At 44.2% G+C, this 27,934-nt stretch overlaps 2 protein-coding genes across 2 annotated transcripts; both read right to left on the bottom strand.

Moving 5' to 3' along the window:
* Positions 1 to 32: 32 nt before the first annotated feature.
* Positions 33 to 27,934, bottom strand: Spt5 (Transcription elongation factor subunit Spt5). Its single transcript, XM_028320140.1, has 13 exons — positions 27,535 to 27,934; positions 27,381 to 27,459; positions 27,052 to 27,183; positions 25,443 to 26,642; positions 24,795 to 25,055; positions 23,850 to 24,287; positions 22,150 to 22,354; positions 21,087 to 21,310; positions 20,138 to 20,314; positions 19,325 to 19,498; positions 18,468 to 18,578; positions 17,769 to 17,879; positions 33 to 206 (listed from the first exon to the last, which is right to left on the bottom strand). Exons 1-13 carry the CDS (start codon positions 27,753 to 27,755, stop codon positions 72 to 74), a joined length of 3,468 nt encoding a protein of 1,155 aa, XP_028175941.1. The 5' UTR covers positions 27,756 to 27,934; the 3' UTR covers positions 33 to 71.
* On the bottom strand, positions 1,900 to 8,409 carry LOC114364138 (lysosomal Pro-X carboxypeptidase). Its single transcript, XM_028320154.1, has 8 exons — positions 8,128 to 8,409; positions 6,858 to 6,946; positions 6,115 to 6,272; positions 4,816 to 5,017; positions 3,451 to 3,694; positions 3,011 to 3,124; positions 2,624 to 2,840; positions 1,900 to 2,132 (listed from the first exon to the last, which is right to left on the bottom strand). The coding sequence occupies exons 1-8, from the start codon at positions 8,323 to 8,325 to the stop codon at positions 1,957 to 1,959; spliced, it is 1,398 nt and encodes a 465-aa protein (XP_028175955.1). The 5' UTR covers positions 8,326 to 8,409; the 3' UTR covers positions 1,900 to 1,956.

Genomic DNA, 27,934 nt, shown 5'->3' with positions numbered 1-27,934 from the left:
CCCCCTGTGGCGCGTCATAAGACTTTGCGTTCAACCTGCGGAGGCTCGTCCTGCTTGAGGCGAGGCGCGCGTTAGGCCGAGCTCATCTTGCAGAGGTGACGAAGCTGCATGATCTTGATGTCGTCGGTGCCGAACTTCACCACGCCTTCCTGGTTCTCGATCGAGATCAGCTGCCCCACTGCCTCGCGGTCCTCGCCTGCTATCACCTGCGATGAAGACACTCTATTAGTTTTGGTTGCTTTAAAATGTTTAAAGTTTGTCAGTTGATTTGGTGAAATTAGTCACGTCATCTACTTTTATGGTGAAATCAGAAGATCGTGTTTCTTCTGATTTCACCATAAAAGAAGTCAATCGACTGGTGTCAAATACCATATGATCTGCTTGATATAGCTTGGAGGCATCAGTAAATATCTTGAGTCAGATTGTCAGTGCTCGGAGACAATATAAATATAACTGGTAAACATATCGTTTGGTGCAGTTGCGTGTTTGTAATCGTGGTTGACCTATGACCGTAACTATCGCAATGTAGCTGGTAATCCTGTAACGCATGTTTAACGTGTGTATAGACATAGACTGTACTGCAGGTGTCCTACTGTGCAACTAGCTAACTGCGCAGTGCGCACCTCGCTGGAATGCGACTCTCTCGCACCTCCCCGCCTCCGTACCAGAGCGTGGATGTGACGTCACTCTACTATGGTTGCGTGCGGGGACCACGTGACATGCGAGTGTAGTCTAAGGCCGTGTGTGTACACATGTAAAGCCTGGTCCGTGAGCACGTAGAATCCCGTCCAATGACCCCAAGCTGCCCATCCTTGTCGCTCGCACGTAATTATGTTTCTGTCGCGCTCGCACACTCACTGCGGGCGCGCGTCGCACAGTCGCGACAGCAATATAATTACGCGCGAGCGATAAGGATGGGTAGCTTGGGGTCATTGGACGGGATTCTACGTGCTCACGGAGCAGACTAGTGTCCAAATGTAGCTCTCTCTGTTATGGTTGTACCCTGGCTTACCTGGAAGTCTTTAAATAGACTTCGGACGCAGGTTGGCCGTAGTAAGGACAATCTGGCCAGGTGGGGATTCTTGGATGGCTCGAACATGGAGTGCAGGTGCGGTTTTGTTCCCCAGTCGATGAGGCACCTGATGTCATGCCCTGAGTGCCCAAGCAACCGCACTCAGGAGGATTCGATGAGTGCTACTGACAACGCCACTCTTGTGGCGGANGCAAAACGCAATGTCCGAAAAACCAAACGCAAAAGTCAAGAACAATCTTTGTCAAGAACCACATCAAGAACCCCGTCGTGGCTAAACGCAATCCGCGAGAGCCATAAAGAAGAAAAAAAAAAAAAAACATGGCACGCCAATAGCTTTGAGCGAGTGGGCCCTAGGTTCGATTCTAGCAGGGTCAATTTAGGATATTAACTTCAGGATTAAGCTTTATAGGAAAGTTCCTAGGTATCCTGGTAAATACAGCAATAAAGGACATTGTCAGAAANTTGTAGCGTCCAACTTACAACACCTACAAATTTATCATTCTGGCTACATTTGTTTTAGAGGTTCTGCTAAATATTTATGTATACGAAACCTTCGTTTTCCACAGTGGCCTCTCGAAGGGAACGCACATAGTTCTTTTTGTGGTTGACGATTCTAAGCGAAGCTTGCTTCCACCTTCGGCCTGATCATCATTTTCCATCATCTGAGATGTTGTCGATAAAAAAATCACGACGGTTAAGTATTTCAACAGTGAAATAACGTTTATTTAGAACGCCCATACCGTTTGTGAAACTGCACACGATGTAACTAAAATTATATCTGCATTAGACAATAATATACCGTAATTCTTGTCCTACAAATTCTACATGCCATGGTGTCAAACAGGGGATTAAAAACAAAAAAATCATAAAAATAAAAAATCCTTATTCATTTATTTATCTAAACTAAAACTAAACAGCTAACTCTAGTTCATTTTCCTAAACTGCCTGATCCACTTATGGATCCTGTGCTTGTGGAAGTCGCGCGCATACACGACGGTCGACGGGTCGCTGGGATGGCTCGGCATCAGGTCGAGGTGGTGCGCCCCGTTCAGGATCACCACGGCTTCCACCGACTCGCTTACCGTGTTGAGGATACCACCTGAGACGAAATAGAGGTTTAACCATCATTTATAATAAAACACTAGGTGCTCGAAATGCTCGGCGAATTTCTTAAAGCTAAAGAGCGTGCGCTCAATGGGTGCGTGGGTGATTTTTGTTACCGCGGCAGTTGTATTTACTAACGAAATGTAGTCTCTCTTTTTCTGTTTACAAAAGTGTAAAAGAGAAAGATTACCTACTGTCACGGTGACAAAAAGTCACCCGTGCGCGCGCCTCTACTGACAATGATTGTTGTCATTGAAATGGTCCTAACGTCGCGGGCTATCCGTAGTTTATTAGACTAATAACATTACCCTCCTTTTTTGGGTAGTTGGGTAAAAAGTAGCCTGTATGTTATTCCAGGGTGCCAATCTGTCCAACCGTCCACGAGTTGATAGATGTTGTATTGTTTCTGAATCCCGACTAGAAAACGTACCTAACATGTTTTGAAAAATATGAACTTTCATCAACAAAAAGGTGGGGAATACAGACCTGCAGTCCATGGGTCCAGTAGCCCATTGCTAAACACGATGTTAGAAGCGGCCGCGAGTCTGTCGCCGCCATACGCGATCCTGGCGGCGTCAGGCTGAGGGTAGACCCCGAACTTGGCGTGGCAGTCCTCCGAGAACCGCGTGAAGTTCCACGGCTCAACCTCGAACATGTCGTACTGCCCGTTGGTGCACATTGGCATCACCATCTCTGTGCATGCCTGGTGGACGAAAGATAGCTACTTTATGATACTTAGTACTTTTTGGAAAACTTCATGACGTTTGTTGATGATTTTTAGATGAACTTGTCGGATTAATTAAGATGATAAATCAAAGATAAAGCTCCCAAATTATAGAGTCATTTTACAGCTAAGTAGAGACAGGCATATACCTGATAATCCCAACCGGACGCGTCCAAGTTTCCGTAGTCGCTTCCTTTCTTGTAGTCCACGCATTTTGATTTCTTGTCGTAGTTGGTGAACGTGTCCAGCACCTTTCCGATTTGCTGTAGAAATAAAATAGGACGTGTCAAAACATAAAGTTACAGATAGTTATAATCGGTAAGTATGTAAGTGAAGCACCTTCATGTATTTTTACTTTGAAAAATATCTCGAAATAGAAATACTTAGTTACGGGTTTTTCATGAGAAATAGGTAAGGATATGGAAGGCGTAGTGTGAGCAGTTCTCCCACTAGGTGAACCGGTGATCCAGTGAAGGTCGCGGGAAGAACCTGGATGCGGGCAGCGCAAGACCAGTCTTAGTGGAAATCCTTGGAGGAGGCCTTGTCCAGCAGTGAACGTCATTTGGCTGCAACGGTATGACGATCTTACCTCTAGCAGCACCGTGTTATTAGTGAATGTCTCGTTCAAGTACTGGCACACCACCCTGACTGGGTAGGCGGGCAGTGGCACGAGGAAGTCCGACTCGAACGGGTAGTTCACCATGGCCAGCGTCTCGTACATGGACTGTAGGAAGTCTACCAGCTGCTGCACGTCGGTGGCGTTCTTGACGGGGTCGCAGAGGTTCCATTTGGATTTCAACCAGGCGGTGTTGTTGGCTGATGTGGCGAAGTTTCTGGAACGGGATTATTGTATTTTTACCCGACTGCGCCAGAAGGAGGGTTTTTTGGAATCCAGAAGGAGGGTTATTGTATTAGCTTAATTCGAGCCTAATGTAGCTAGTCTTTGCTAGTACTTTAGGAATACTAAAAAAGCCAACTAGAGTCAGTTTAGGCGTGCAGGCAGGCGCTTCCGCCTAAGTTACAGGAGTCATCATCATCAACATCCACTCATTATTTCATTGGAGGCGAGGCGATCTTCATTGCACGTACCATGATCAGTCGTTTAGCGTATTATGTGTGTATGATGTTTTTTAAAAACAAGAAAATCTTACGTAACGCACCTGACGCCTATAATTATTTAGCATGCACAACTGCCAGGCGTAATGAACACTCATGTCTGTTGCTTATGCCTTAGCACGTTGAAGTCCTAAGATGGTTCATATGTAATCTCTTACCTCAAGACCTTCCAAGACCGCTTGATATTGTCCCTACAGCATGCGGAGTATACGGCCAGCATGCCGCCGTATGAGCCTGGAGAGGAACGCAAGGTAACTAGTTCGTGTCCTTACCTCAAGACCTTCCAGGACCGCTTGATGTTGTCCCTACAGCTCTGCCCCTCGAGCGCGAAGCTGGAGGTGACGATGCGGAAGTAGGCGTCGCAGGGCGCCATGCCAGGATACATGTGCACCGGCGCCGACGCCGCGATGGCGCCCGACACCAGGTGAGGGTACTTCATGCGGAAGTACGCAGCCAGCATGGCATTATACGAGCTTTTTTTTATCCACAACGAGGAATCTCTTGGCCTGTATCTCACCTGATGGTAAGTGACGATCAGACCGAAGGTGGAAGCGAGCTTCACCCGGAATCCTCAACCACGGAGGAACTGGCTATCTTACCTCTAACTGCCGGAACACAACAATGCTGTTAACATTGTTAACAACGACAGACTTAGGTAAGAAGGTGGTAGATAGGCAGGCGGACTTAGAACAAGCCCCACCACCAACCAAATCGAACAGAAAAATCAGCCCCCACTGGGAATCGAACCCGGGACCTCTGCGTCTGAAGCAAGTGGTCTTACCACTAGACCACAGAGGCGGTTGGAGGATGAGCCAAGGTAACCAGCTCGTGTCCTTACCTCAAGACCTTCCAGGAGCGCTTGATATTGTCCCTACAGCTCTGCCCCTCGAGCGCGAAGCTGGAGGTGACGATGCGGAAGTAGGCGTCGCAGGGCGCCATGCCAGGATACATGTGCACCGGCGCCGACGCCGCGATGGCGCCCGACACCAGGTGAGGGTACTTCATGCGGAAGTAGGCAGCCAGCATGCCGCCGTACGAGCCTGGAGAGGATTGCATCATCACTACTTACATTTATAAAACAGTCGCTTTCCTGTCTGTCTATCTCTATTGCCCCTATTCACAAACGATGCATGCTTAAGTGAAGCAGCAAATCGAACGCACAGTGTTTAATAGAGCTCTGTGATTGGTTCGTGTGTCACCCTGTGCATCCACGCGCACTGCGAGACCTCGTAGTAATGTTTGTGAATACGGGCGTATGTATGGTTAGATCTTTAAAACTACGCAACGGATTTTGATGCTGTTTTTTAATAGGTAGATTGAATCAAGAGGAAGGGTGCTTAAGTATAATACTAATCGCCAATTTTTTTAAATAAAATGTAGAGCTAAACATTTTGGTGCAGCAACAGACAGCTTATGTCAAGATAATTTAAAACTTGATAGCGCAACATGTATGGTACAAAAGGTCAACTTAATGTGATGACATTTTCTTCCAGTCTTAACTTTTGGTCCAAACATCTCATACTCGTTTACCTTCATAACTCTAGGTTTACTAACTATTTACGTTCTTAGCGCCGTCAGCTTTTAAATGATTATAGCCAAAAAGAAATGGTATACTCGTGCATAGCGTACGTTTTTTTAAGGTACAGTCGACGTGAATTTCATGCAAATGGAGTGCTCCGTGTAAGCGATCGTAAAACGAGCATCAATGGTGCCTGAAAAAAACCTGGTGTGCATGAAGCTCAGAGTTATAATCGTAGTTCAACACAGCAGAGCCCCGATTACGGTAATGTTTAACGTCTCCAATCCAGACGCGCTTCATCGATTCTGCGATACGATTGGTCAGCGTAATGATCAAAACAGCGTACGTCAGCTTTTTTGACCAATCGTATCGCAGAATCGATGAAGCGCGTCTGGATTGGAGACGTTAAAAATTACCGTAATCGGGGCCCAGTTCTAATGCTTTAACCACACCAACGCGTGCAGATTGCCATTGCAGGAGCGATCATAGGCCAATGACAGGTCGCGCGACCCATGCGCCATGACAGTCCGCGCGATGGCGATCTGCACGCGTTGGTGTGCTTGAAGCTTTAGCTTTAGTGCTGCAGGTAATCCGCAATATTTCAAACTGTTCTGATACCTCCAAAAGCAATGACCGGGTACTTGGGCTTGACCGCGTGGTCTTGCAGATGGTCGAGGAGGTCGGCGTAGTCGGCCAGCGCCTGCGCAGACGTCAGGTAGCCGACGTGTTCCTTGTCCAGAGACTTGTTGCCGAACGGCATCGACGTGCCGTAGTACCTGGAAGTTTGAGTCAAGGTGTGGATGATGACTGGAAGGAAGGTGGCTGAAAGGCTCGGGAAACAATTGCCAGCTGTCGAGGTTTCAAAGTAAGCAAGCGTCCATTTTTGATCTGTTTCATTACTACTGGTCTAGTACTTATCTAACTCAGTCGATGCCGGAGCTATGGGAGCGGCACGGGATTGTGGATGTTTTTGTAACGTCAAAAATGTCAAAATTTCAGCGATGCTTCAGATTTTCTTCAGATTTATATGCTCTATCACGTCATATTATGTTAATGACACCCCTCCGTGCCCCTCCCATATCTCAGACACTGACAGAATTAAGTCTATTATAGTATTTTGTTAAAATGTTCCTTACGGGATAGGAATCTTTTATGCGATAATTCAATACCTATCTGTAATGATTCAAAGTTAAAATGGAAAAATATGAGGTAGTTCCAGTAGGAGAGAGTGAGTGGAAAATTGCAATTTCCACCCCCTACCTGAGCGTCAAGTCACCCACTATAGGAAAAGGCAGCCTTTTAAATGTTTTACTTTTCTTTTGGTATACAAAAAGTAGTATGATTCCTACAATAGAACTAACCTGTGTTCTGCAAATACAATCTTCGCGTTGAACTCCTGCGCGATCTCCCACATGAAGCCCGTGTGTTGGGCGAATACTTCGATTTGACCCTGAAACATTTTGTTCAGATTTCAGGATGGGAATTGATTAAAATTGCCAACTGTTTTATTAGACTCATCATTAATGACCACAAAATCGTCAAAGGAATGTAGGTAATGTACCTTAAAAATAACTCTACATTTTCATTAAATAACCAAGAAAGCCGTGGAAACTTATGAAAATCATAGAGAATAGAATCTTTATCGACCTCCACCCACTTGACTGTAATCTTTCTTCAACATTTTTTTCAGAGGTTTGAAATTGGCTCAAAGTACCTAAATTAAAGTTCGCAACTCTATATTTTTTTTGTGAGGTCAATAACCAATTACATTTCGGTCATTCAACTTTTCTAATCAGTTCACTCTTAACTGTTCTTTTCTATAAATATACTGACGAGAAAATCTTCTAAATTAATGATAATTTTTTATCAATTAAAACGCGAAATAACATGGTTCACAGCTAAAGTTATCAAGCAATGACGAACTTCTTTATTTAAATATTTATAAAAGTGCGTAACTTATGTAATAGTAGGTAAATACATACAATGGGTACATAAATAATTAACTTTAATAGCAGTTACTGATATTTGAGCCATTTAAGATCACATGTCAAGAATGCGAACCACAATACTTAAGTACGTTAAGTACACTACTTGATTCAACATACAAAGTTCACTTGAACTTAGACACATTATTATTACTAGTAGAAGATAAAATTAATGAGTAATCATAAGTAATGAGGAATTTGATGTATTGCGAAACGCGATAATGCTATTAATCTGAGAAAATGAGACCTTGACCTAACCCCTATTAGTTTCGTAATACCTACTAGTAATAAGTAGATTAGCCAGCAGCTTCGAATGTAACAATCTTGGGAATACCCATATCATAGTCATAATAGATTTTTTATCGAAAGCATTCACGGAATTAGAATATTGTCAATAATGCTGCTGTTACTTTACAAACTTTTGACTCTACCTACTTACTTAAGACCTACCCATGCTATAACAAGTCTTGCCAATTGTACACATGATACTTCTTCCTTTTGAGCTGATGATGATTTCAATGTAAGACTATGAGTTATCATTATGACCATGTTGTAGACGGATTGCAATGAGCAAATGAAACGCTACTATTTTTATGCACAATTTTAAATAACACATGTAAAAGAAGAAGAAGAACCGTTGTCTTACCTCATTCCCGGTGTAGAAGAATATAGGTCCATTATTAGTGTTCCAGTAATCGTCATTCACCAGATACTTGATCTGGAACTCCTCGCTTCTCTGGTAGCCGAAGTGGTCCAACGGCACTTTAAAATATTTCGTCTCATACTTGTACTCTGACTTCGCTAGCGCTACAACTAGAGTTACAATTAATAACTTTGGCATCATTATCACTGGTATTAACTAACTAGTAACTGTGAACACAACCGCTCTGCAAGGAGTTCGCAGTGCTAATGAGCTGACCATCCATTTGAGCGGGAATGTGCACATATGTAATGTTTACGTACGCTCCGTAACAGAAGTGTTACTTACTTGATAAAACATTAAATTGACGTACCTATTTTCCTTAAATATTTGTTTTGATTTATAAATTATTATTCCTTATAAGTGTTTAGAGGAAAATTATTTCTGTAACATTGTAGCACTTGTTTTACAAAGGGCACTTCTGCAAAGGGTTAGCAACACTTTAAACAGTGTTTTCAGAGCGAGATCTAAGATGAAAATTACTGGATTACAGAAGTAATCCGTAGAAACGGATTTTCCCACCATTTTCATCTTTGGTGTGTTCTGAAAAGGACTATGAAAATAAAAACCATAGTAACAACCTCTCTAATTGTTACCTCTACGGTTTCGGTAGCTCTACGTCTGCCATAGGGTTCATTATAAACACCATTAAAGCGTGTTTCGTTTTGAAAGGATGCATTTCTAGCGATGGTTCGTGATCAAATGTGTGATGATTTCTCGATTGACAGCGCCAAACTGATTCACGCCCGTATTCACAAACATTACTATGAGGTCTCACAGTGCATGTGGACGCAAAGGGTGACACACACCTCTATTCAACGCTGTGCGTTCGATTTGCTGCTTCACTTAAGCAAGCATCGTTTGTGAATACGGGCGTCAGACTTCTCAAATAACTCGAGCGTCACATTGCACTATTATGTAACACTTCCAACACTAGTGTCTGCGAGTGTGCGGCTTATCGGGTCTCATTTGACCCCCGTCCCGGCAGGATGCTCCCGTTAGCGATGACTCTTTGTTTACACTTGTTGATATTGTCGACGATTGCCGCTCAATTTACTCGGCTGAGAAAATACAGATAATCTGGTTACATTTTAGTGGCAGCCATTTGTGATTGAAGTAAATGGCCAATAAATCACTTTAGTCAGTTTTTGTGGGTCAGAGATCATTTTTTTATCTCGTCTTGTTGTTGTGACTTCCCCTAGTTGGAAAGTTTATTTGTGAATGTGAAATTGTTTTTAAATATGATGGAAGCACCCTGCATATTTAGCAAATCTGCGACGTTAAATTCCCTACTTAGGTAGAAACGGCTACGTAAGTACTTAAGTGAATTGTTCAAAAGGAGTTAATGAAAAAGTATGTCATCGTAAAAAATGATTTATTACCCTCTTTATCACTAAACAATGCATTGAGAAACAGTGCATTTTAGTATACTCTATTATCATGTCAATTATTGATCAACAACATTAAATATCGTAGTGCTTCTTTATTCTTTAGAAATAATTTAATTACATAACTTGTAATACATAAACTATAGAAATACAATGAATTATTTTAGGTGTACATTATTCATGATTCCAATAAGTAAGTTTATTGGGAACTCATTCAGAAAGTTACTTATCTTTGCAGTAAGTAAGTAAAATTATTGTTGTTTGTTAATGCGATAAGTCGGTATACATTAGTTTCGAAACATTGATATAATATAAAAGCTAAGATCGATAAGACTTCAAAGATAAGACTGTTCCAATTTTACGCGGTGTGTGATCCGCGGTGTTACCTTTCAACTTTCATTTTAGTAAATGGATTTAGCTACCGCGACATAAGTTTTCTTCGACTAACAATACTAAGGGAAAGAGCTAGCTAAATATTATACTAGTATACCTAATTTATGTATCGTATGAGAAAGCTACGTAAGCTATCTACGTGAAAAAACTATGCAAGAAAAGTGTATCAAGTTTTCAGACTTACAAAAAATAAGATTGAAATGATTACTTCGTGATTCTCTTTCCGCATTATTTTTAATTTCATTACACATTTTTCCTTTTTTTTCATGTGTTTCTCAAATAAAGTTTAAAACATATTCGTTCCTCATGTAAAACATTGCTACATTATTGCAGGAAAATTCTCAGTTACCAGATCTCCAAAAGAATAATAAAATAGAAAGTTGTAAGAAGTCCCAGTGGCTGCGCCTACAGCCACCAGTCGAATCATCTCCAGATCCTGCAGGTGTTGTCTTTGGAGGCTGTGATGATGGCGTCTCCAGCGTACGAGTAGGCACACGAGAAGATCTCCCCTTGGTGACCAGAGAGAACCTACAAAGAAATCATCATTAGGTCCTGAAAATATCATCTTCAGATGATGGTCATTTAGTCTCCACTAAACTAGAGGCAAATGCATGATTAGATCTTCATGAAAAAACCCTAATAAAATGAGGAGAATCCTTCAGTCCACCAGAGGTCGCTTTCTTTGCTAGGAATGTTTTAAAATGAGGTTGAGAGTTGAGACTGCACTACGCGGAATGCTAGGCTACATTGTCTATGATCTTGGCCTATGCGCGTGCATACAATGAGGGCTATCGTTTTAGCGCTCACCAGTTAGCGCCACTGTAGAATAAGGTCCTGTCACTTGCTAGTAGCGAAGACAGTGGCACCAACTGGTGAGCGCTAAAGTGGTAGGAGGACTATCGCAATTGCACTCATCAAGATGGCGCCACTGTAGAGTAATGTCACATGTCCTGTCAATCGCCAGGGGTGCCAACTGTTAAGTATAAAAACGATAGCCCTCATTGGCATTCTAGCAATCCGCGTAAAGGAAGTCGCTGAGTCAATATATCAATGACGAAAAAAATTAAAGAAAAAAGTCGCGCCAAAACACAAATACTCGAAGACGAAATGATTCAAACGATGATGAACAAAGAAAACACAAGTAAAATAATAAATACAGATGTTCTTTGTGAAATGGAATTAGTAGGTAATTGGGAAATGAAAGAAAACTGTATCGGATCCACGAAACGGTGTCGCGTAGTGAATCATTACATTCGCTGTAACAAAGTTGAAATGAGTCAGTGACTAATTACTATGCAAATAATATTGTGTTGAATAATTTACTTGCAATATCTACATAATATTAAGCTAATTAAAACAAGGAATTTGATTAGTATTTTGCATGATTTATTGAGGTTTTACATGCTTATCTTTTTAATGCAAAAAATAATATAGGTACTGAATGAATGAATTTGTTCGCCATACTAATGAATATGACAACAAACTATTGAGGCCATGGGTTCGATTCCCGCCTTAGGCAGTTGGATTTTTTCAAGTTATTTATAATTTAGTTTGATATGCAACTCTTATCCCAAGATCGCTGGGCCAGAAAGACCCGGGAGCGAAGACCCCGAAACAACACCCGCGGCAGGGGAAGACCGCCTAAACGGTGGACAGACGACATCCGGCAGCAGCCTGGAGTAAACTGGATGCAAGTGGCCAGGGACAGAAGTCGGTGGAGGGTTGCAGAGGATAGGCCTCCTCTTCGTTTGCCATTCGAAGGCGAACTCCCTAAAGGCTGATATAGACAGATGCAACTCAAGGCTGGTACAGATTAAATTTAAAAACTATTAAGTACCTGTATACAGTTGCCCGTGTTGGTATTCCAGACCCTGGCGGAGCGGTCGGCAGACGCCGTCAGCAGGCAACCTCCAGCCGGGCTGAAGCACACCTGAATGGAACAGAGCAAGTAAGTGGCAGTTAAGTCAGTTATCAATCTTATCTAAGTCATACGTACCTAATTTGTTTTAATTTCAGGCAGAAAACATAGTAGAACATATGAATTAGAAGCGACCTGCACCATAATTATGTTTATCGGATGAAAAGTACCTATTTTAAATAAATTTTAGTACGCACAGAAATACGAGTACGTCACAAGTGGTTTGGCTAAAATCCTGGCCTGATTGTACCACCCTCTCGTTGCGCTGCTCTTCTACTGCAGGAACGTCATTTCGTTCCATTTTCCAGTAGGACAAACTGGACAATGCGATAAGAACGAGACGACGACGTCCAAAATATAGTCTGACCTTGGACACCTCCTCCCTATGGCCCTTCATGACGGCGAGCTCCTTGAAGTCGGAGCGCACGTCGTAGATGCGCGCCGAGCAGTCGCTGGAAGACGTGGCCATCCTCTGCCCGGCCCAGTCGAAGCAGATGTCGAGGACCTGGTCACGAGAACATTAAGGATGATTAAGTAAAAATAAATAAGGGCTGGTATTCCAATGGCAGACTTCTCGAACCGACCGTGGAGCTTTGGCGATCGCTCAAATATATTTAGATATTCCAAAGAATAGAAATATCCTACTTAATGTTTAAGCTGTCATAACTTGACTTGAGGTAGATTACTTCAGGAGTCCGTGTATCATTGGTGAAGTCCTCCAGTTACGTGAAATCTTCTTATATTATCATGGTCTGAAGTTTTCAGCAACTATTTTAAACTTAACACCTATTGAGTGTGCACTGTGCATATAAATGAGATCTACAAGAATCTTTAGCCTACGGGACTAGTCCCACCTCTCGTTCCCATCGTAGCAACACCTTTGTAGCCAGGATCTACAGCATCTAAAGTCTAGTCAACACTAAGTTTATTGACAGGACTAGTGTTGATACCAGGCACCGACCTCATCTGTGTGTCCCGCCACAGTGGCCAGGCAGGCGGTGCTGCGCGCGTCCCACAGCTTGGCGCTGCCGTCCAGGGACGCCGAGCCTACAAGCGAGCTGTCCCAGTTAAACTGCACGCTCGAGATCTCGCCGTCATGGCCTTGCAGCACTGATACACGGCTGGAAAACCACAGTCAATTAGTAGCATTAGTTAAGACGTTTTAGAATCCGATAGTTAGGCCCGGCTTCCCCACCCAGGTGGAATGGAGAGCCAGATTTCTTTATTCAGGAAACCAGGAAATCTGATTGGTTATTCAAAGCAACCTTTCGTCTTCACTCCGCTTTGCCTTGGTGGAAACCAGGCTTTAATACTTTTTGTTTTTTGTATGAAATTACTTCCGAACGCGGTAGTACTGTCGTGTCAGTGTAACTTATCTTATTTCGATTAATCGATAGAAAATGTTACATTATCTACATACAGCATTCTACAGGCATTTTGGTGCAACATGTTATGTGCCGTTTACTACAAATTGGTGTAATTTTGTATGAATCCAATTACAATCTGCATCATTCATGTTCAATGGAAATATTCAAGATGAGGCGTAAGAACAGCTACATGCTTAACTAACAAGAAACAACTTGTGTCTATGCATTTAAATACGAATTTATGCAAATGCACCCAAAATGCAGTCTGGAGGTCTTTATTCTGATTGAAGTAGGTGGACGCCTACATTCGTCTGTCTCAGTGACTCCGAGCATAGCGTCATCGTCATATTAGTTGAATGAAAATTTCCTGCTCAAATCGTTGTTTTTTATAAAGACTGAACAATTTGTGTCACGCAAGTCCTTCTTCCTCCCGATGCGACACTCCAAGATGATTTATGTCTAGTTATGGTTCTTTTTGTCATAACGCTGGTGAAACCAAAGTTTTTTATTTAACCAAATATTAATTTCCCAGGAATCAACAACACCGCCTAGTAAAAGTATTATAGCAAAATTTCTTCAGTATGAAACATTGCGCACATAGTAATGCAAGAGATTCTATTTTCTTTGATATTGTTTGAGTTAAACAAAAAGGATATTTTTGATGACTACTTACTCCTTGACCCTGGTGTCCCACATTGAGATGGTGCCATCGAAGGAGCCTGTGATGAGGCGTTGGCCTTCGTTGGGGTCAAACTGCAACGCGATCACCTCCGCCGTATGACCAGTGTAGTTGTGAATTTCAGCCCCTACAACAAAATAAGGACGTTTTTGAAATTATTATTTTTTATTTTATGATTTTTGTACTCTATGGGTAGATAACTTCTAAGCCTAACAACAATTCTGATTCCAGACCCAGAGATATGAGTAGAAGGGACTTTTAATACCAACCGTGCCCGTGGTGTGATAAAACTCAAACGTTTTTGGTCTATTCCACTTGATCACCCAGGTGATCATAGTGGACTATGAGCAACACTTTGGTGTTCTTTGATCACCCATGGATAAGATCACCTAGGTGATCAAAGTGGAATAGACCACTTTTTTGATCGTATTCCAACCACCTTTTTTCTTCTTAACCAGTATATCCATGGCATAGTCCAATCTCACCTGTTCTAACATCATACAGCTTGGCCGTATGGTCCATTGAGCCAGTGGCTGCGAAGTCTCCCTTGGCGCTGAACTGGGCCGCCACCACCTCGCCGCGGTGGCCCCATAGAGTGGCCAGGCACTCTCCCGTGGACGGGTCCCATACGCGGGCCGACTTGTCGAACGAACCGGTGATGACGCGGTCGCTGGTGATGAAAGGAGTGAAGAATGATGGTGCTGGTGATGATTTGATAAGTAAGGTAAGTGATAAAATCCATCATCTTACAGAAGATACTGAAACTGCAAGCTAGTTTTGGTTTAGGTTGGTAATTACTTTTGTGCATTTGTAAAATATTATTTTTTCTAATAACTGAATACAAAAGCTTTGTAATGTCAGACAATACTGACGCGTCGCCTTACAAAAACAATGAAGATGACTCAAAACCATTGTTTTCAATTAGTATCCAATGTTGGGTCTCTGTTCAGTTTAATATTTAAACTTTGTGAATTTTTGTAGCCTGCGTCAAATGTCTTTCGCAATTTTAATAACAAATTAAGTAGATGATTAATATTTACAGCGAACTGCCCCCCTAGTGAGAAAGAAACTATAATGTCTAGTTGCAAAATAAAATGCATTTTGTAAAACATTTCAATACCAATTTTTTCAGAAGAAGAGGATTTTTTATGATGTCATTTAGAAAATTGCCAAGGTCTACTGGTGTGTAAGTACTACTTATCGACTACGAATCGCACTGGAAAACCTCGTAATACATTTAAACGTGATTGACGTTAAGTACATAAACTGTTGTTTTGTAGATATTCTGTCATGTTGTTTTTGCGATAATGTTCCACTGAAAAATTTTTTGGTTATCCAAAATCAATTAGTTAGATTATTATTTTATGTTCAATGACGAGACTTCATTCTAACTGTGCAGTTTAAATGTTATTTTCTTGTGAAGAAAAAACAAACTCTTACCAGGTGGGAAAGTTAAAGGCAACAGAGTACACCACGTTCTGGTGGCCAGCCAAGGTCTTCAGTTCCTTGCCGGTGTCCACATCCCAGACCTTGCATGTCCTGTCGTAACTTCCCGACAAACATCTGTGAACACAACCTTACTATTAAGTAATTCCTTCGTTCGTTCCTGAATTCGTAGCTAAATGACGTCCACTACTGGACAAAGGCCTCCCCCAAGGATTTCCATAACGACCGGTCCAGCACCGCCCGCATCCAGGTTCATCCAGCGACCTTCACCAGATCGTCGGTCCACCTAGTGGGGGCCTGCCACTACGTTTTCCGGCCCGTGGTCGTCACTCGAGAACTTTTCTGCCTCAACGGCCATCAGCTCTACGAGCTATGTGCCCCGCCCGATCTCCTTCTTGAGGGAACTGACATTGTTATTGTTATTAAATTCCCTGTTGCCTGTTTATCAAAGGCCGCGTTAGTGAGAGGCAGGATATGGGTCTGAAGCGTCTTGTAGATATAGAATCGCTTGCCAGTCAGGCCTCGTGCTCGATCCTCTTCTTGTGGGTAAGTATCTACTCTATCTACCACCTATTAATATTGGTAATACTCTGCTAATATACCTATTGCCAGTTTTATCAAAAGCCACATTGGTGAGTGGCAGGACATGGGTCTGCAAGGTCTTGTAGATGTAGAACCGCTTGCCAGTCGGGCCCTCGTGCTCGATCCTCTTCTTGAGGGTATCCAGACACTGTTCCAATTGCTCACGGACCTCTTCTGTGATCAGCACCTCCTTCTTGTAGAGGCGTTTGGCTATCTCTTTTATGTCTGAGCTGGAATCAAGAAAAACATAATAAGTATACTCGTACAGGTTGTGGATCTCTCCACCATGCATGTGAACAAAAAGTAGAAAAACTATTTTATAAATCGTTCGCTTAGGGCTTAAACTATTATAGAGTGTAGAGTGTAGGCCTGCCAGAGCGCCCTAGAAGGTATCTCAGGTTTTAAAAATAATAATCTTAAGGCAATTAAACCGCAATTATGTCAAAGTGTACACAAGTGCTCTAAAATTGGTGACCACACATTCAATTCAGTCACCCATTCAAACAAATAAGATAATTAGGTATAAGAATCTGATCCAGTTAAATCTGCGTACCGGAAAACTCTACTAACACCACCCACAAGGTGAACCGACGACATCATAAAGATAGCAGCGCTTGACGCTGGTCGCTACCGATCGATCAACATGGAAATCATTGGGGGAGGCCTATGTTCAAAGATTCAAAGATTATTTATTCACCGAGATAATGTGGTACAATCTTAGATTAATAAAACCTAGATGGATAGTCTTCATACAAACGCTTCGTCAANATGTCTCAAAGAAAGAGGATCAATCATTAAAATAGATGACCATTTAGATTTTTTTAATTGCCGTTTTTGCTAATTTAAAAAGATCATTTAAATACATGCCTAAAATTATTAAAAAGTTTGTCAGTAGATTTGGTGAAATTAGTGACGTCAATCAACGAGAAGATCGTGTTTTGACAGTTCATAAGAAGTCAATCGACTGGTGTCAAATACCATATGATCTGCTTGATATAGCTTGCAGGCATCAGTAAATATCTTGAGCCAGATTGTCAGTGCTCGCAGATAATATAAATATAGCTGGTAACCATATCGTTTGGTGCAGTTGCATGTTTGTAACCGTGGTTGACCTATGACCGTAACTATCGCAATGTAGCTGGTAATCTTGTAACGCATGTTGAGTGTGTGTATAGACATAGACTGTGTCCTACTGTGCAACTAGCTAACTGCGCAGTGCGCACCTCGCTGGAATGCGACTCTCTCCACGCCTCCGTACCAGAGCGTGGATGTGACGTCACTCTACTATGGTTGCGTGCGGGGACCACGTGACATGCGAGTGTTGTCTACTAGGGCCGTGGCTGTGGCCAAGTGTGTGTAGTCATGTACTGTGTCCTAATATAGCTGCTTGTCCTATACAGGGTGTTAGGTAAATGGGTATATGAGCCGACACTAGCCCATGTAACATGGTCATATAAATGGTATGGTGAAGTCAGAAATTTGATATCATTATTTTAATTTTTTTAATTTTCACACAAAATAAATTTTATAAATTCCGATTTGTATGAAAATGTAAATAATTAAAATGAAGATATCAATTTTCTGACTTCACTATACCATTTATATGACCATGTTAACATGGGCTAGTGTCGGCTCCTATACCCATTTACCTAACACCCCGTATAATAGTTGCGGGTCGTGACCACGTGACATGCGATAGTTGTCTAGGGCCGTGGCTGTGGCCAAGTGTGTATAGACATGTACTCCGTACTGTGTCTTAATAATGTAGCTGGTAGTCCTATAACGCCTGCTGCGACTACGATATGTGTGCGTACCTTGACGCGGTCGCCGCTCTGCGGCACGCAGGGCTCGAGCAGGTCGGCGAGCACGTTGACGACGCGGTCCTCGCGCGGCAGGTGTTGCTTGTGACGTGTGTTGTGGCGTACCTTGACGCGCCTCGCGTATCGCGCATCTTAGGCCTATAGGTGTCTAAAGCCTGGTCTCTGAGCACATAGAATTTTGTTCAATGACCCCAGGCTACCCATCTTTATCGTTCGCGCGTAATTATGTTGCTGTTGCGCTCGCACACTCTGCGCACACTGCGGGCGCCCGTCGCACAGTCGCGACAGCAATATAATTACGCGCGAGCGATAAGGATGGGTAGCTTGGGGTCATTGGACGGGATTCTACGTGCTCACGGAGCAGACTAGTGTCCAAATGTAGCTGGTAGCCGTGTGACTCTGTTATGATTGTACCCTGGCTTACCTGGAAGTCTTTAAATAGACTTCGGACGCAGGTTGGCCGTGGTAAGGACAATCTGGCCAGGTGGGGATTCTTGGATGGCTCGAACATGGAGTGCAGGTGCGGTTTTGTTCCCCAGTCGATGAGGCACCTGATGTCATGCCCTGAGTGCCCAAGCAACCGCACTCAGGAGGATTCGATGAGTGCTACTGACAACGCCACTGTTGTGGCGGAGTTTTGGGCTGACACTGTGTAGGTTTGTTGTCGACACGACAAGAAGAAGATGGTCGTACCTTGACGCGGTCGCCGCTCTGCGGCACGCAGGGCTCGAGCAGGTCGGCGAGCACGTTGACGACGCGGTCCTCGCGCGGCAGGTGTCGCATGTGACGTGTGTTGTGGCGTACCTTGACGCGGTCGCCGCTCTGCGGCACGCAGGGCTCGAGCAGGTCGGCGAGCACGTTGACGACGCGGTCCTCGCGCGGCAGGTACACGGCGCACATGCCGGCCGACAGCCCGCGCACCACGCCCGCCTGCCCCGCCAGCGCCGCGTCCTCGTGCGCGCGCACCCGCACCTCCACCTGGGACGTGGCAGGGTTACAAACAACGTAAAAGACAATGCCGGAAATTGGCGCCTTTTTTTTCGCGCGGCCATCGACCAAACCTTGTTTTTTGATTACAAAATAGTGTAATAAACCAAACTTACTATGACATGTATACCTCTAAACTCAATCTGAACTGAGTTACGAGCGTTAGAAGTTTGATGATTTTACAGATACATAATAGATTTGCTTTTTGCGCGCAAGTTTTGTAAGAAATTGCAACAAAATAGTGACATTGTATGTGTAAACTAGAGATTGCAATCCGGATTATTCGAAATTCGAAAATATCTGAAAAATCCGGATTTTGAGGCTATAAAAAAATCCGGATTTTGACTNTAATATAAATTATAGCCTAAGGCATCCCAGAATGGCACCCCCCCTGTCATGAAATCACGACCGTCCTTGCCATGCAGATGCGTCAGTGAGAACTAATTGCGCGACTTTTGTCACCCCCTGATGCTTGGCACCCGGGGCGGACCGCCCCCACCGCCCCCCCCTTACGCCGCTACTGTAGGTTTGTTGTCGACACGACAAGAAGAAGATGGTTGTACCTTGACGCGGTCGCCGCTCTGCGGCACGCAGGGCTCGAGCAGGTCGGCGAGCACGTTGACGACGCGGTCCTCGCGCGGCAGGTACACGGCGCACATGCCGGCCGACAGCCCGCGCACCACGCCCGCCTGCCCCGCCAGCGCCGCGTCCTCGTGCGCGCGCACCCGCACCTCCACCTGGGACGTAACAGGGTTAGAAACAAGTACACCACGGACTTGTGAGTTGTAAAGCGATATATCGTGCGAAGTTTAAGGCCCACGCTAAAACTTGCGAGGATAAGTAGCGGATACCCGCTCCAGACGTCCGACGCGGGCTTGCGCTCCGCGGACATCCGCCGCGTGCATTAATGCACACCTGCCTCCCGCCGTGCGTATGGAGACACGTCACATACGTTATTATCACACTACGCTGCTCATACTATTTTAAAATGCAGACGCGTTTTAGCATAGGCCGTAACGCGACCAAACATTCGGTAAGCGTTTCCCTGCACTTTATACACAAACAAAACGTAAAATATTCTTACACTATTTTACATTTGACTATTTGATTACCATATCAAAATTCCTGAACATTGAGACTGAGTTGCATCACCTTAATTTTAACTGGTGCTTTTGCATGGAGTTTGACAAACTTTTGACGTTTGTTATGACGCATTTACACTCTGCAGAAAACTGATCAACACATTATAGGGTAAACACACACTTCAGTTAATTTCACCGTGCTTCGTCGCTTCGTCTCGGTGTAGCTGCGCCATTATAGAAAGTAATATTGTGCAACCCAGTCCAATTTTAATCCCAATCCCTGGCAACACTGACCTCGGTGGTGTGCCACTCGCCGGCATGTGGCTCGCCGGGCTCGAAGGGCGAGCGCGGCGAGTAGCCGGCCGGGCTGGGCGTGCCCAGGTAGCCGGCCGGCGACGGCTGGTACGGGCTGTACGTGTGGTCCGAGCCGTACATCGTGCCCGGCGTCTGCGGCGTGAACGGCCCGCCCGCCTGCGAAAGAGCAATAAATAAAAAATAAATAAAATAAAAATAAATAAATCTTTAGACAATTTCACACAGCGCCAGTTAGCCCCAAAGTAAGCAACTCAATGCTTGTGTTATGGGTGCTAGCTTAACGGTAATAAGTAGTATAACTTATCTACTCTTTTTTTTATTAAATACATACATATTATACATATTTACAATAAAGTATTAGTTTACAATAATATCCTGCCAAATAGATAAAGAGCAGTGCTAAATTGTGGTCCGGGAACGGAGCAAAGCTGTGGGTATTGTACCAATAAACGTATTCAGCATCTGGGCTAGGAGGTAGCTAAGACATTTTGGCGCAGGAGGAAATCAGATTTTTTTTAATGTTTTGCCCGGATTCTCAGTCCCCGCAGGGTAGGCATGAAATCTCTTGCATATCTTCCCTGTTGCGTCATCATTATCGTCTTTTCAGCCATAGGACGTCCATTGCTGCTGCCTGCGTCCAGCGCCTTCCTGCTACCTTAATGATGTCGTCGGTCCACCTTGTGGATACATTTTTTACATTTTCCGGTACGCGGCCGCCACTCCAAAACCTTGCTGCTCCATCGGCCCTTTTTCTTCTTTTCGTGTCGACAACAAACAACCTACACAGTCAGTCCAAAACTCCGCCACAAGAGTGGCGTAGAGTGCAGTTGCTCGGGCACTCAGGGCACGACATCAGGTGCTTCATCGACCCTGTTATGTATAGGCGGCCAATTTCTACAGTGGGGTAACCCGTCCCGTTCCTCTTTACCTGCGAGTAGCTGGCGGGCGGCTCGTAGGCGGGCCCGGGCGAGCCGTCGTCGAGCCCGTAGTCGAAGTCTGGTCGCGCGGGCGTGTTGGCGGCGGCGGGGTCCCAGGCGCCGTGAGCCGGTGTGCGCGAGCCTTCGTGCGAAGGCGTCGCGGCTCCGTAGTGAGGCGTGCGACCGCCCGCGTCGTAGATTGGAGTCTGCGATCCGTGCATCGGAGTTTTTGCACCTGGAGATGGTAAAGTGGTATTAGAAACACATTTATAGTATACTTGATTCGACCTAACATATTTTATGCGAGTATTCGCTATACACAAACATAAATTAAACGTAACGATCGAGGGCTCTAAAGGTTACCTCATTGCTTGTTGAAAACCAGCGACTGAAGCTAAGTTGGAGATCCCATTTTAATGGTAGTTTGTTTTTTATGAAAACTGTGAGAACAAAATAAGCTGTTCCCATTCGCAATCCTTAGCCAAAACAGGATAATCGTGTACACTCGTTCAACAGTAATTTTGTTCGTACAAAACAAACTGTGAAATGAAGGCTTAACCGAGAGAATGCGATGCGCAATCGTTTTAGCCAATGCAACTACTATGTAGCAAGGATCAACAGCTCGATCGCCAACAAAAACCCAACCAGTGAAAGTCAAGTTTGTCTCGGAGGGAAAGTTAAACTGTCATAATCATTGGACCCGCAACGAAATTAATCAGAAGAACATAGGAGTTCAAAGTTTAGTTTCGACTTCCCCCTAGTGCGAAGTGGAGCGTAAAAGCAGAGTAAATACAAATGAGTAGGTCATCTTCATAGAAACGCCCCGAGCGCGGTTTGTATGTGAGCGCGGATTAGCGGGGAGCCGAATCTTGTCAGTGTGTGCGTGCGCGCCGCATACGTATATTGGCGCGCTCGCATACATACCGCGCTCGGTGCGTTTCTATGATGATGACCTACTCATTTGTATTTACTCTGGTAAAAGGCTAGTGAGTATTTTTTTATAAGTTAACTGACGGACTAATTAAAACTCTTGCTTTTTGACCCAGGAAACATCCCTAATGGAACAAAGCTTACCAGTATCCCTGTACGTAGGCGTCATAGCGCCGGAGCCCGGCGCCGGCGTGCGGCCGGACGGCGTTCGGAAGCTGGTGGAGCCGGCCGCGCCCGCCGCGCCCGCCTGCGCGATGTGCCCGCGGTCCACGGATATCGTCTGACACGTGGAGTGCAGCTCCACGCGGGCTGTGGACCCTGTGGCGTCTTTGACGATGCCCACGTTGCCCTGGCGATGAGGTTAAACTCTATAAAGGATCAGCGGAATCACGGCAGTCCTTTGTTTTTAACAGACTGAGTAAGGAACTAGATATTGATTTATTCTATACTAGCATACCAGCGCTTAGGCGGCTGCTGAGCGAGCGTTTTTTCAAGCCTATCATGTAGATTTTTTTTTATCATGTTGTTTATTATAAACTAGCTGACCCGGCGAACTTTGTTCCGCCCTAATGGCAATAAATAAGCAGACTTTTTTTTTATTTCGAACGGGATAAAAAGTATCCTATGTCCTTCTCCTGGCTATAAACTACCTCCCTGACAATTTTCAGCTAAATCGGTTCAGCCGTTCTTGAGTTATAAGCGAAGTAACTAACACGACTTTCTTTTATATATATAGATATGAGGTAACGGGAAATCTAATATGGTTAAATTACTATCTCTTTAATACAACATTAGGTGTATCGTGTATCATATAAATTCTATCTGTTTTTATAATTTCTTTAAATATCCACCACAATTCTATCTGTGGGGACCTATAAGTGGTTATCAGGTGTTATTAACTGTAAAATAATCAATTATGTAAACCCTGGTCTTCCTAATATAAATAAATAAATAAATAAACTAGCGAGCGACTGAGACTGCCGCGTTGCCCTGGAGATGGGATAGATTAAACTCTAAGAAGGTGGTGACTGCAAAGTCGCATGTGCCGCAGTCTTTTGTTTTTAAATTAGCGAGCGACTAAGACTGTCACGTCTTTGACCACGCCCACGTTTCCCTGGCGATGGGATAGGTTAAAACTCTATGAAGGTATCGATCACAACGTAACTCTCGCGTCGCAGTCCTTGGGATATGTTAAACTCGAAAGATCAGCGCAACAGGAGAGCGTCTCGTCTCACGCCGCAGTCTTTTGTTCTTAAACTAGCGAGCGACTAAGACAATCGTGTCTTTTTACTGTGCCCACGTTACCCTGGTGATAAAGGGGGAAGTTAATCTCTACGTGTATGAAAGCTGGGCCCGGTAACCGCAACGCAGACTCTCGCGCCGCAGTCCTTTGTTTTTAAACTAGCAACCGACTAAGTTTCTCGTGTCTTTCACTATGCCTATATTGCCCTGGTGATCATGAAAGTAAGTTAACCTATAAAGCTTCGGCCAAACCAACGCGTGCGATGGCGATCACTGCGCATAGATCGCCGCGACCAATGACAGAATGCGTTGATGACTACAAATCTAATCGCCATTGCGCACGCAGGCTGCATGCGTTAGTTTGGCCTAACCATAAGAAAGGTACAACATAAGAGACACATTCAATGTAGAGCATACCGGTCAATCAGGTATTGCCAATCTAGAAATGACCTAACTAAGTTGCCTCTAATGTAGCATACATCCATACGCATCCAAAAACGCCTGGTTGAATAGTCGGAAAAAATTTGAACATTTTAACTAAGCTTTGTAGAACGTAAACTCGGTAAAATCGACGCGAGTCCACAGTGAAACGATATAAAAACCTTGTAGGGTCCTCCGGTGATCTTGATCGTTTGTCCAATAAGTTCCCGGTCACGTGTAGCGCCGCCTCTGCCCCCTCCCCTGCCGCGCTCCCCTCTCGGCGTGCCCCCGCCGCGCCCCGAAGGATGCATCGGCGAATGTATCCTCGGAGACATGAATCCCATAGTAGGATTCGAAGCATTCGCGTTCCTATTCCCCCCAGCGAGTTGCAAATGCCTCGTCTTGCACACGAATATACCCCCATTGTCTAGGTACATTCTCGACTGCAGAAACGCGAAGTTTCTGTACAGGTGCTTGATTTCTCCGTTGCGGCCGGCGTGCGGGCCGTCTATCACTTTGACGACGTCGCGCTTCTGTATCGTGTTCTCTTCCGAGTCGAGGGCCATCGTGAAGCGGTTCTCGCGACGCTTCTGTAAAGCTTGCGGTTTACATTCTATGACCTGTCGAAAAAAGGAGTATAGATATTACTTTGGTTATGAGTATAGGCGATGGCATGAAGCGAGGTAAATACTGTGGCATATCTAGAGAACTTGTATTAATAGGTTCAATATTTCAACGAAACTATAATATAGTCTGAAGTGCTGTCCGTCCACCAAATAATATCTGACCTACATTTATCTTCTTTAATCTTTTAGGAGTGCCACAGGGTTCTACATTTAGACCAGTATCATTAATTCTCTTCTTTAATCTTTTAGAAGTGCCACAAGGTTCTACATTTAGACCAGTATCATTAATTCTCTTCTTTAATCTTTTAGAAGTGCCACAGGATTCTACATTTGGACCAGTATCATTAAATGTACAAATTACTAATATGACGTTTTCTCAAATTGTGGTAATCAAATGAATAAGCATGTCATAAATAGGAAGTGAATATGTTGTCCCGATGTAGTGGAAAGGGCCTAAGTACTGAATAAAAAGATTTGTTATGAAAAATAAAGGGTGTGTACCTTGCCCTGCATACCGAGCACGTGGAAGTTCTCCTTCTCCAATCTCACAATAACGCCCACAGTCTGCGGGTCCAGTTGCACCATGTCTCCCCACTGGAACTGTCCGAGCGAGTCCACGCCTGTGGCCATGTCGGAGCACAGCTGCAGGTCGCGCGGGAGCACCTCGAGCTCGTGCATCGTCAGGTCCGACACTAAGACCACGCGGTGAGCTTCTACCCGCACGATGAGACCCGTGTCGCCTTCGTAGCGACCCGCCAGCACCTAAAACATCATCATCACCATCTGTAGGCCTACAATGCGCGCAGTGATAAATATCGAATACCGCGGTAACAGTATTTTGTCAAATTCGACAATAAGGACGCTTTCAATTTAGCAGTTTTGCATACCAGATGAGTAAGAGACGTTTGATGGCCATATTTCATCATTAGCCGTCTCTTACAATATTCCACACATACCACTAGCAAATTAATATTGCGTTGCGCCATTGCCATTGCGCAATATTTCCCGATTCTGCTGATAAATTTTAAAAACATATAATTGGCCAGTAATGACTAAAATTTGCCAAATATTTTTTTTCTTTTTACTCAAGATATTTGTGCCAGGATATTTGTCAGCAAATCAGTTAATTTAGAATGCATTAGAACATACCTTGACATGGTCGCCCTGCTTGAAGTACTTCCTCAGCTCATTGGGCTTGAACACGAGCGGGTCCTTGAGCGCGTCGTGTTTCGGCATCACGGTGATCATGGAGCCGTCGATGGCAATGATACGCGCCTGCAGGTTGGCCAGGTCGCCCGAGCACACCTCCACGTTGTCCCCCATAGAAAACGAATGCAGGCTCGTCGGATCGTCTTTAGCTGGTGCCGCCAGCTCGATATCTATACCCTCCGGCTGCTCCTCAAACCTTTCTAACTCGGTTAGAGTTGGCTTTACGCCCTCCGCCAGAATCGCCGACATCGTAAAGTTCTTGTACAAAAACCCTTTCCGGGAGTATCTGTTGCCCTCGAATATTAGGAAGTCACCATCGGACGTTACTTCCCCGCCGATCGCGCGGATCGCCTCCGGGTCGAAGGGCTTCGCGGCCGGACGCCTCTTCTTCTTTCGCTTCGCCGCCTCGCTCTCGCTTTGAACGGTCCTCAGCGCTCCTCTCAGTCTTGTGTAATCTATTCTAGGCAGCAACTTCAGATGGACCTGATTTTGAGCCAGATCTACATAGTCCACTTGAGCAATATCATCTTTGTACAGACCCCTCTTCAATCTAACCCACTGTTTGGGCTTCAGACCTGACTGCTCCTTGACCACTCTCAGCACATCAGTCATTTCCTTAATCGGAACCATGTCCTGCTTCCAAATACCCATCCTCAGTGTGCCCACATTGTTTATGATCGCTTTCACATGGGTCTGCTTGTATGCCTCGATGTAGATGTAGCCTTTTACACCTTCTGGTGCTACCACTGACTTGATTTGGAATGGCTCCTCGGAACTCTGATATGCTATGAATTTTCTCATAAGCAACAACACAGTTGCTTTTTCTTCACCTATGCGACATTTGACCATCCACAGGTTGGGGTCTTTGATGCCTGGCAGGAGGGTCTGTTGAGTGATCTCATCGGACATCTCCTCGCCACCTTCCCCAAAGTGCCTGAGTGCAGCTGATTCATCTGCATACTTATTTCTAAGGTATTCCTCAATTTCCTCTTCTTTCTGTGAGTCCCAAAGGTTTGTGCCTCTTCGCCTACCTTCAATTTCTCTAGCCGTGGGTCCAATTTCATCGACCTCATTGCCAACGATACCCATTTCTTGGGCACCTTCCTCCCACTCGTCATCTTCATCAACTTCATCATCCACCTGGAAACATCAGTTTGGTTTCATTACCATCAAATAAACCAAGATCTGTACAGAAAAAACACATGTAGTTTATTGAAATAACTGTATACCAGATTGCATAATAAATGTGCTTTTGACATAGTTCCATTCTGAATAACAACTTGTGGTTTAACAAAATGACCTAATTATTTTTGCCATCTTGTAAATATTGTGTAATATTTGTCATAAATCTAGACACACGGAAAGCGCATTTTCAAGCCAAGTTCCTGTTTCAGACATTGATTGGTCATCAAAAAACTAATAACCTCAACATTTTAAATAGAATTTGTGGTCTAAAAACATACATAGCTTTATGACAAGATCAAACATAATGCTGTGATGTAGGATGATGGTGTTTCTAAAAATACGCATTCAACTGCCAATATCATACCTCAGCCTCATCAATAATGAACCCTCCGTAGCGACTGTCCTTCTTACGCTTCTTTCTACGTCTCTCCTCGTCTTCGTCTTCATCATACTCTTCCGAGTCCACCAAGTCTTCTCCCTCCGGCTCTTGCTCATCCTAGAAAACACGGAAAGTTAACGCAGCTGGCCTTACAATATTTATACATTTGTTAATAGCTAATTTACACATAGTCACGTGACATTGCATCATCTTTTGGCAAACAACATCATAATAAATAACAAGTTTCACATACTTTCTTTAAATATCAAGCAACACAACAAAATTTACCAAGTAAAATTAATATGAAACATTACCTCTACATCTTCGTCACCAGATGCTTCTTTAGCCTCGTCATCTCTGTTGCGGCTGGCATCGGAGCCAGCTGAGCGGCTCCTGTGGGAACAAGGAGGATTGTTATCAAACGTTTGCACAAAATATAGGTAACTTACAAGGTTATGTTACACTCACCTAGACCGCGACCGGGACTTCGAGCGCGACCGGGAACGGGACCTGGAGCGCGAGGGGCTCCTGGACGGGCTCCGGCTGCGGCTGCCCTGCGACGGCGACCGCGAGCTGGAACGCGAACGCGCGGAACGATTCGACGCGGCACTTCTGCGGGACCGATTCGACACTACACTGCCCGCGTCCGACGCGTTACCCGAAAAATTACTGCCCTCGGAGTCGGACATTGTAACTTACTAGACGACCGTCTGTTTTACCAACCCATTTAACACTGATTTTGATTCAAAACGAGAGAATATTTTATGAAAACGCTTCACACAGCAAATAAAAACGTCACCACAGATTACTGAACTGACACGAATGAATGAATGAACTTTAATAATGATGAAACGTCAAAATTGAGTGA

The sequence above is a fragment of the Ostrinia furnacalis genome, unplaced genomic scaffold (genome assembly GCF_004193835.3).
Source record: "Ostrinia furnacalis isolate ACB-3 unplaced genomic scaffold, ASM419383v2 OfSCF0415, whole genome shotgun sequence".
In the NCBI taxonomy this organism is placed as follows: domain Eukaryota; kingdom Metazoa; phylum Arthropoda; class Insecta; order Lepidoptera; family Crambidae; genus Ostrinia; species Ostrinia furnacalis.
The sequence above is the reverse complement of the archived record's forward strand: the minus strand, read 5'-3'. Positions and strand labels throughout refer to the sequence as shown.

Excerpts from the sequence above, each read along its gene's own strand:
- LOC114364138 (XM_028320154.1), bottom strand. The coding sequence starts at position 8,325 with ATGATGCCAAAGTTATTAATTGTAACTCTAGTTGTAGCGCTAGCGAAG. Across the intron at positions 5,018-6,114 it reads CCCGGTCATTGCTTTTGGAG|GCTCGTACGGCGGCATGCTG; the intron begins GTATCAGAACAG and ends AATCCTCTCCAG. Across the intron at positions 3,125-3,450 it reads ATAACACGGTGCTGCTAGAG|CAAATCGGAAAGGTGCTGGA; the intron begins GTAAGATCGTCA and ends TTATTTCTACAG.
- Spt5 (XM_028320140.1), bottom strand. The coding sequence starts at position 27,755 with ATGTCCGACTCCGAGGGCAGTAATTTTTCGGGTAACGCGTCGGACGCG. Across the intron at positions 26,643-27,051 it reads TCATTATTGATGAGGCTGAG|GTGGATGATGAAGTTGATGA; the intron begins GTATGATATTGG and ends TGATGTTTCCAG. Across the intron at positions 20,315-21,086 it reads CGCCCGCCAGCTACTCGCAG|GCGGGCGGGCCGTTCACGCC; the intron begins GTAAAGAGGAAC and ends GCTCTTTCGCAG.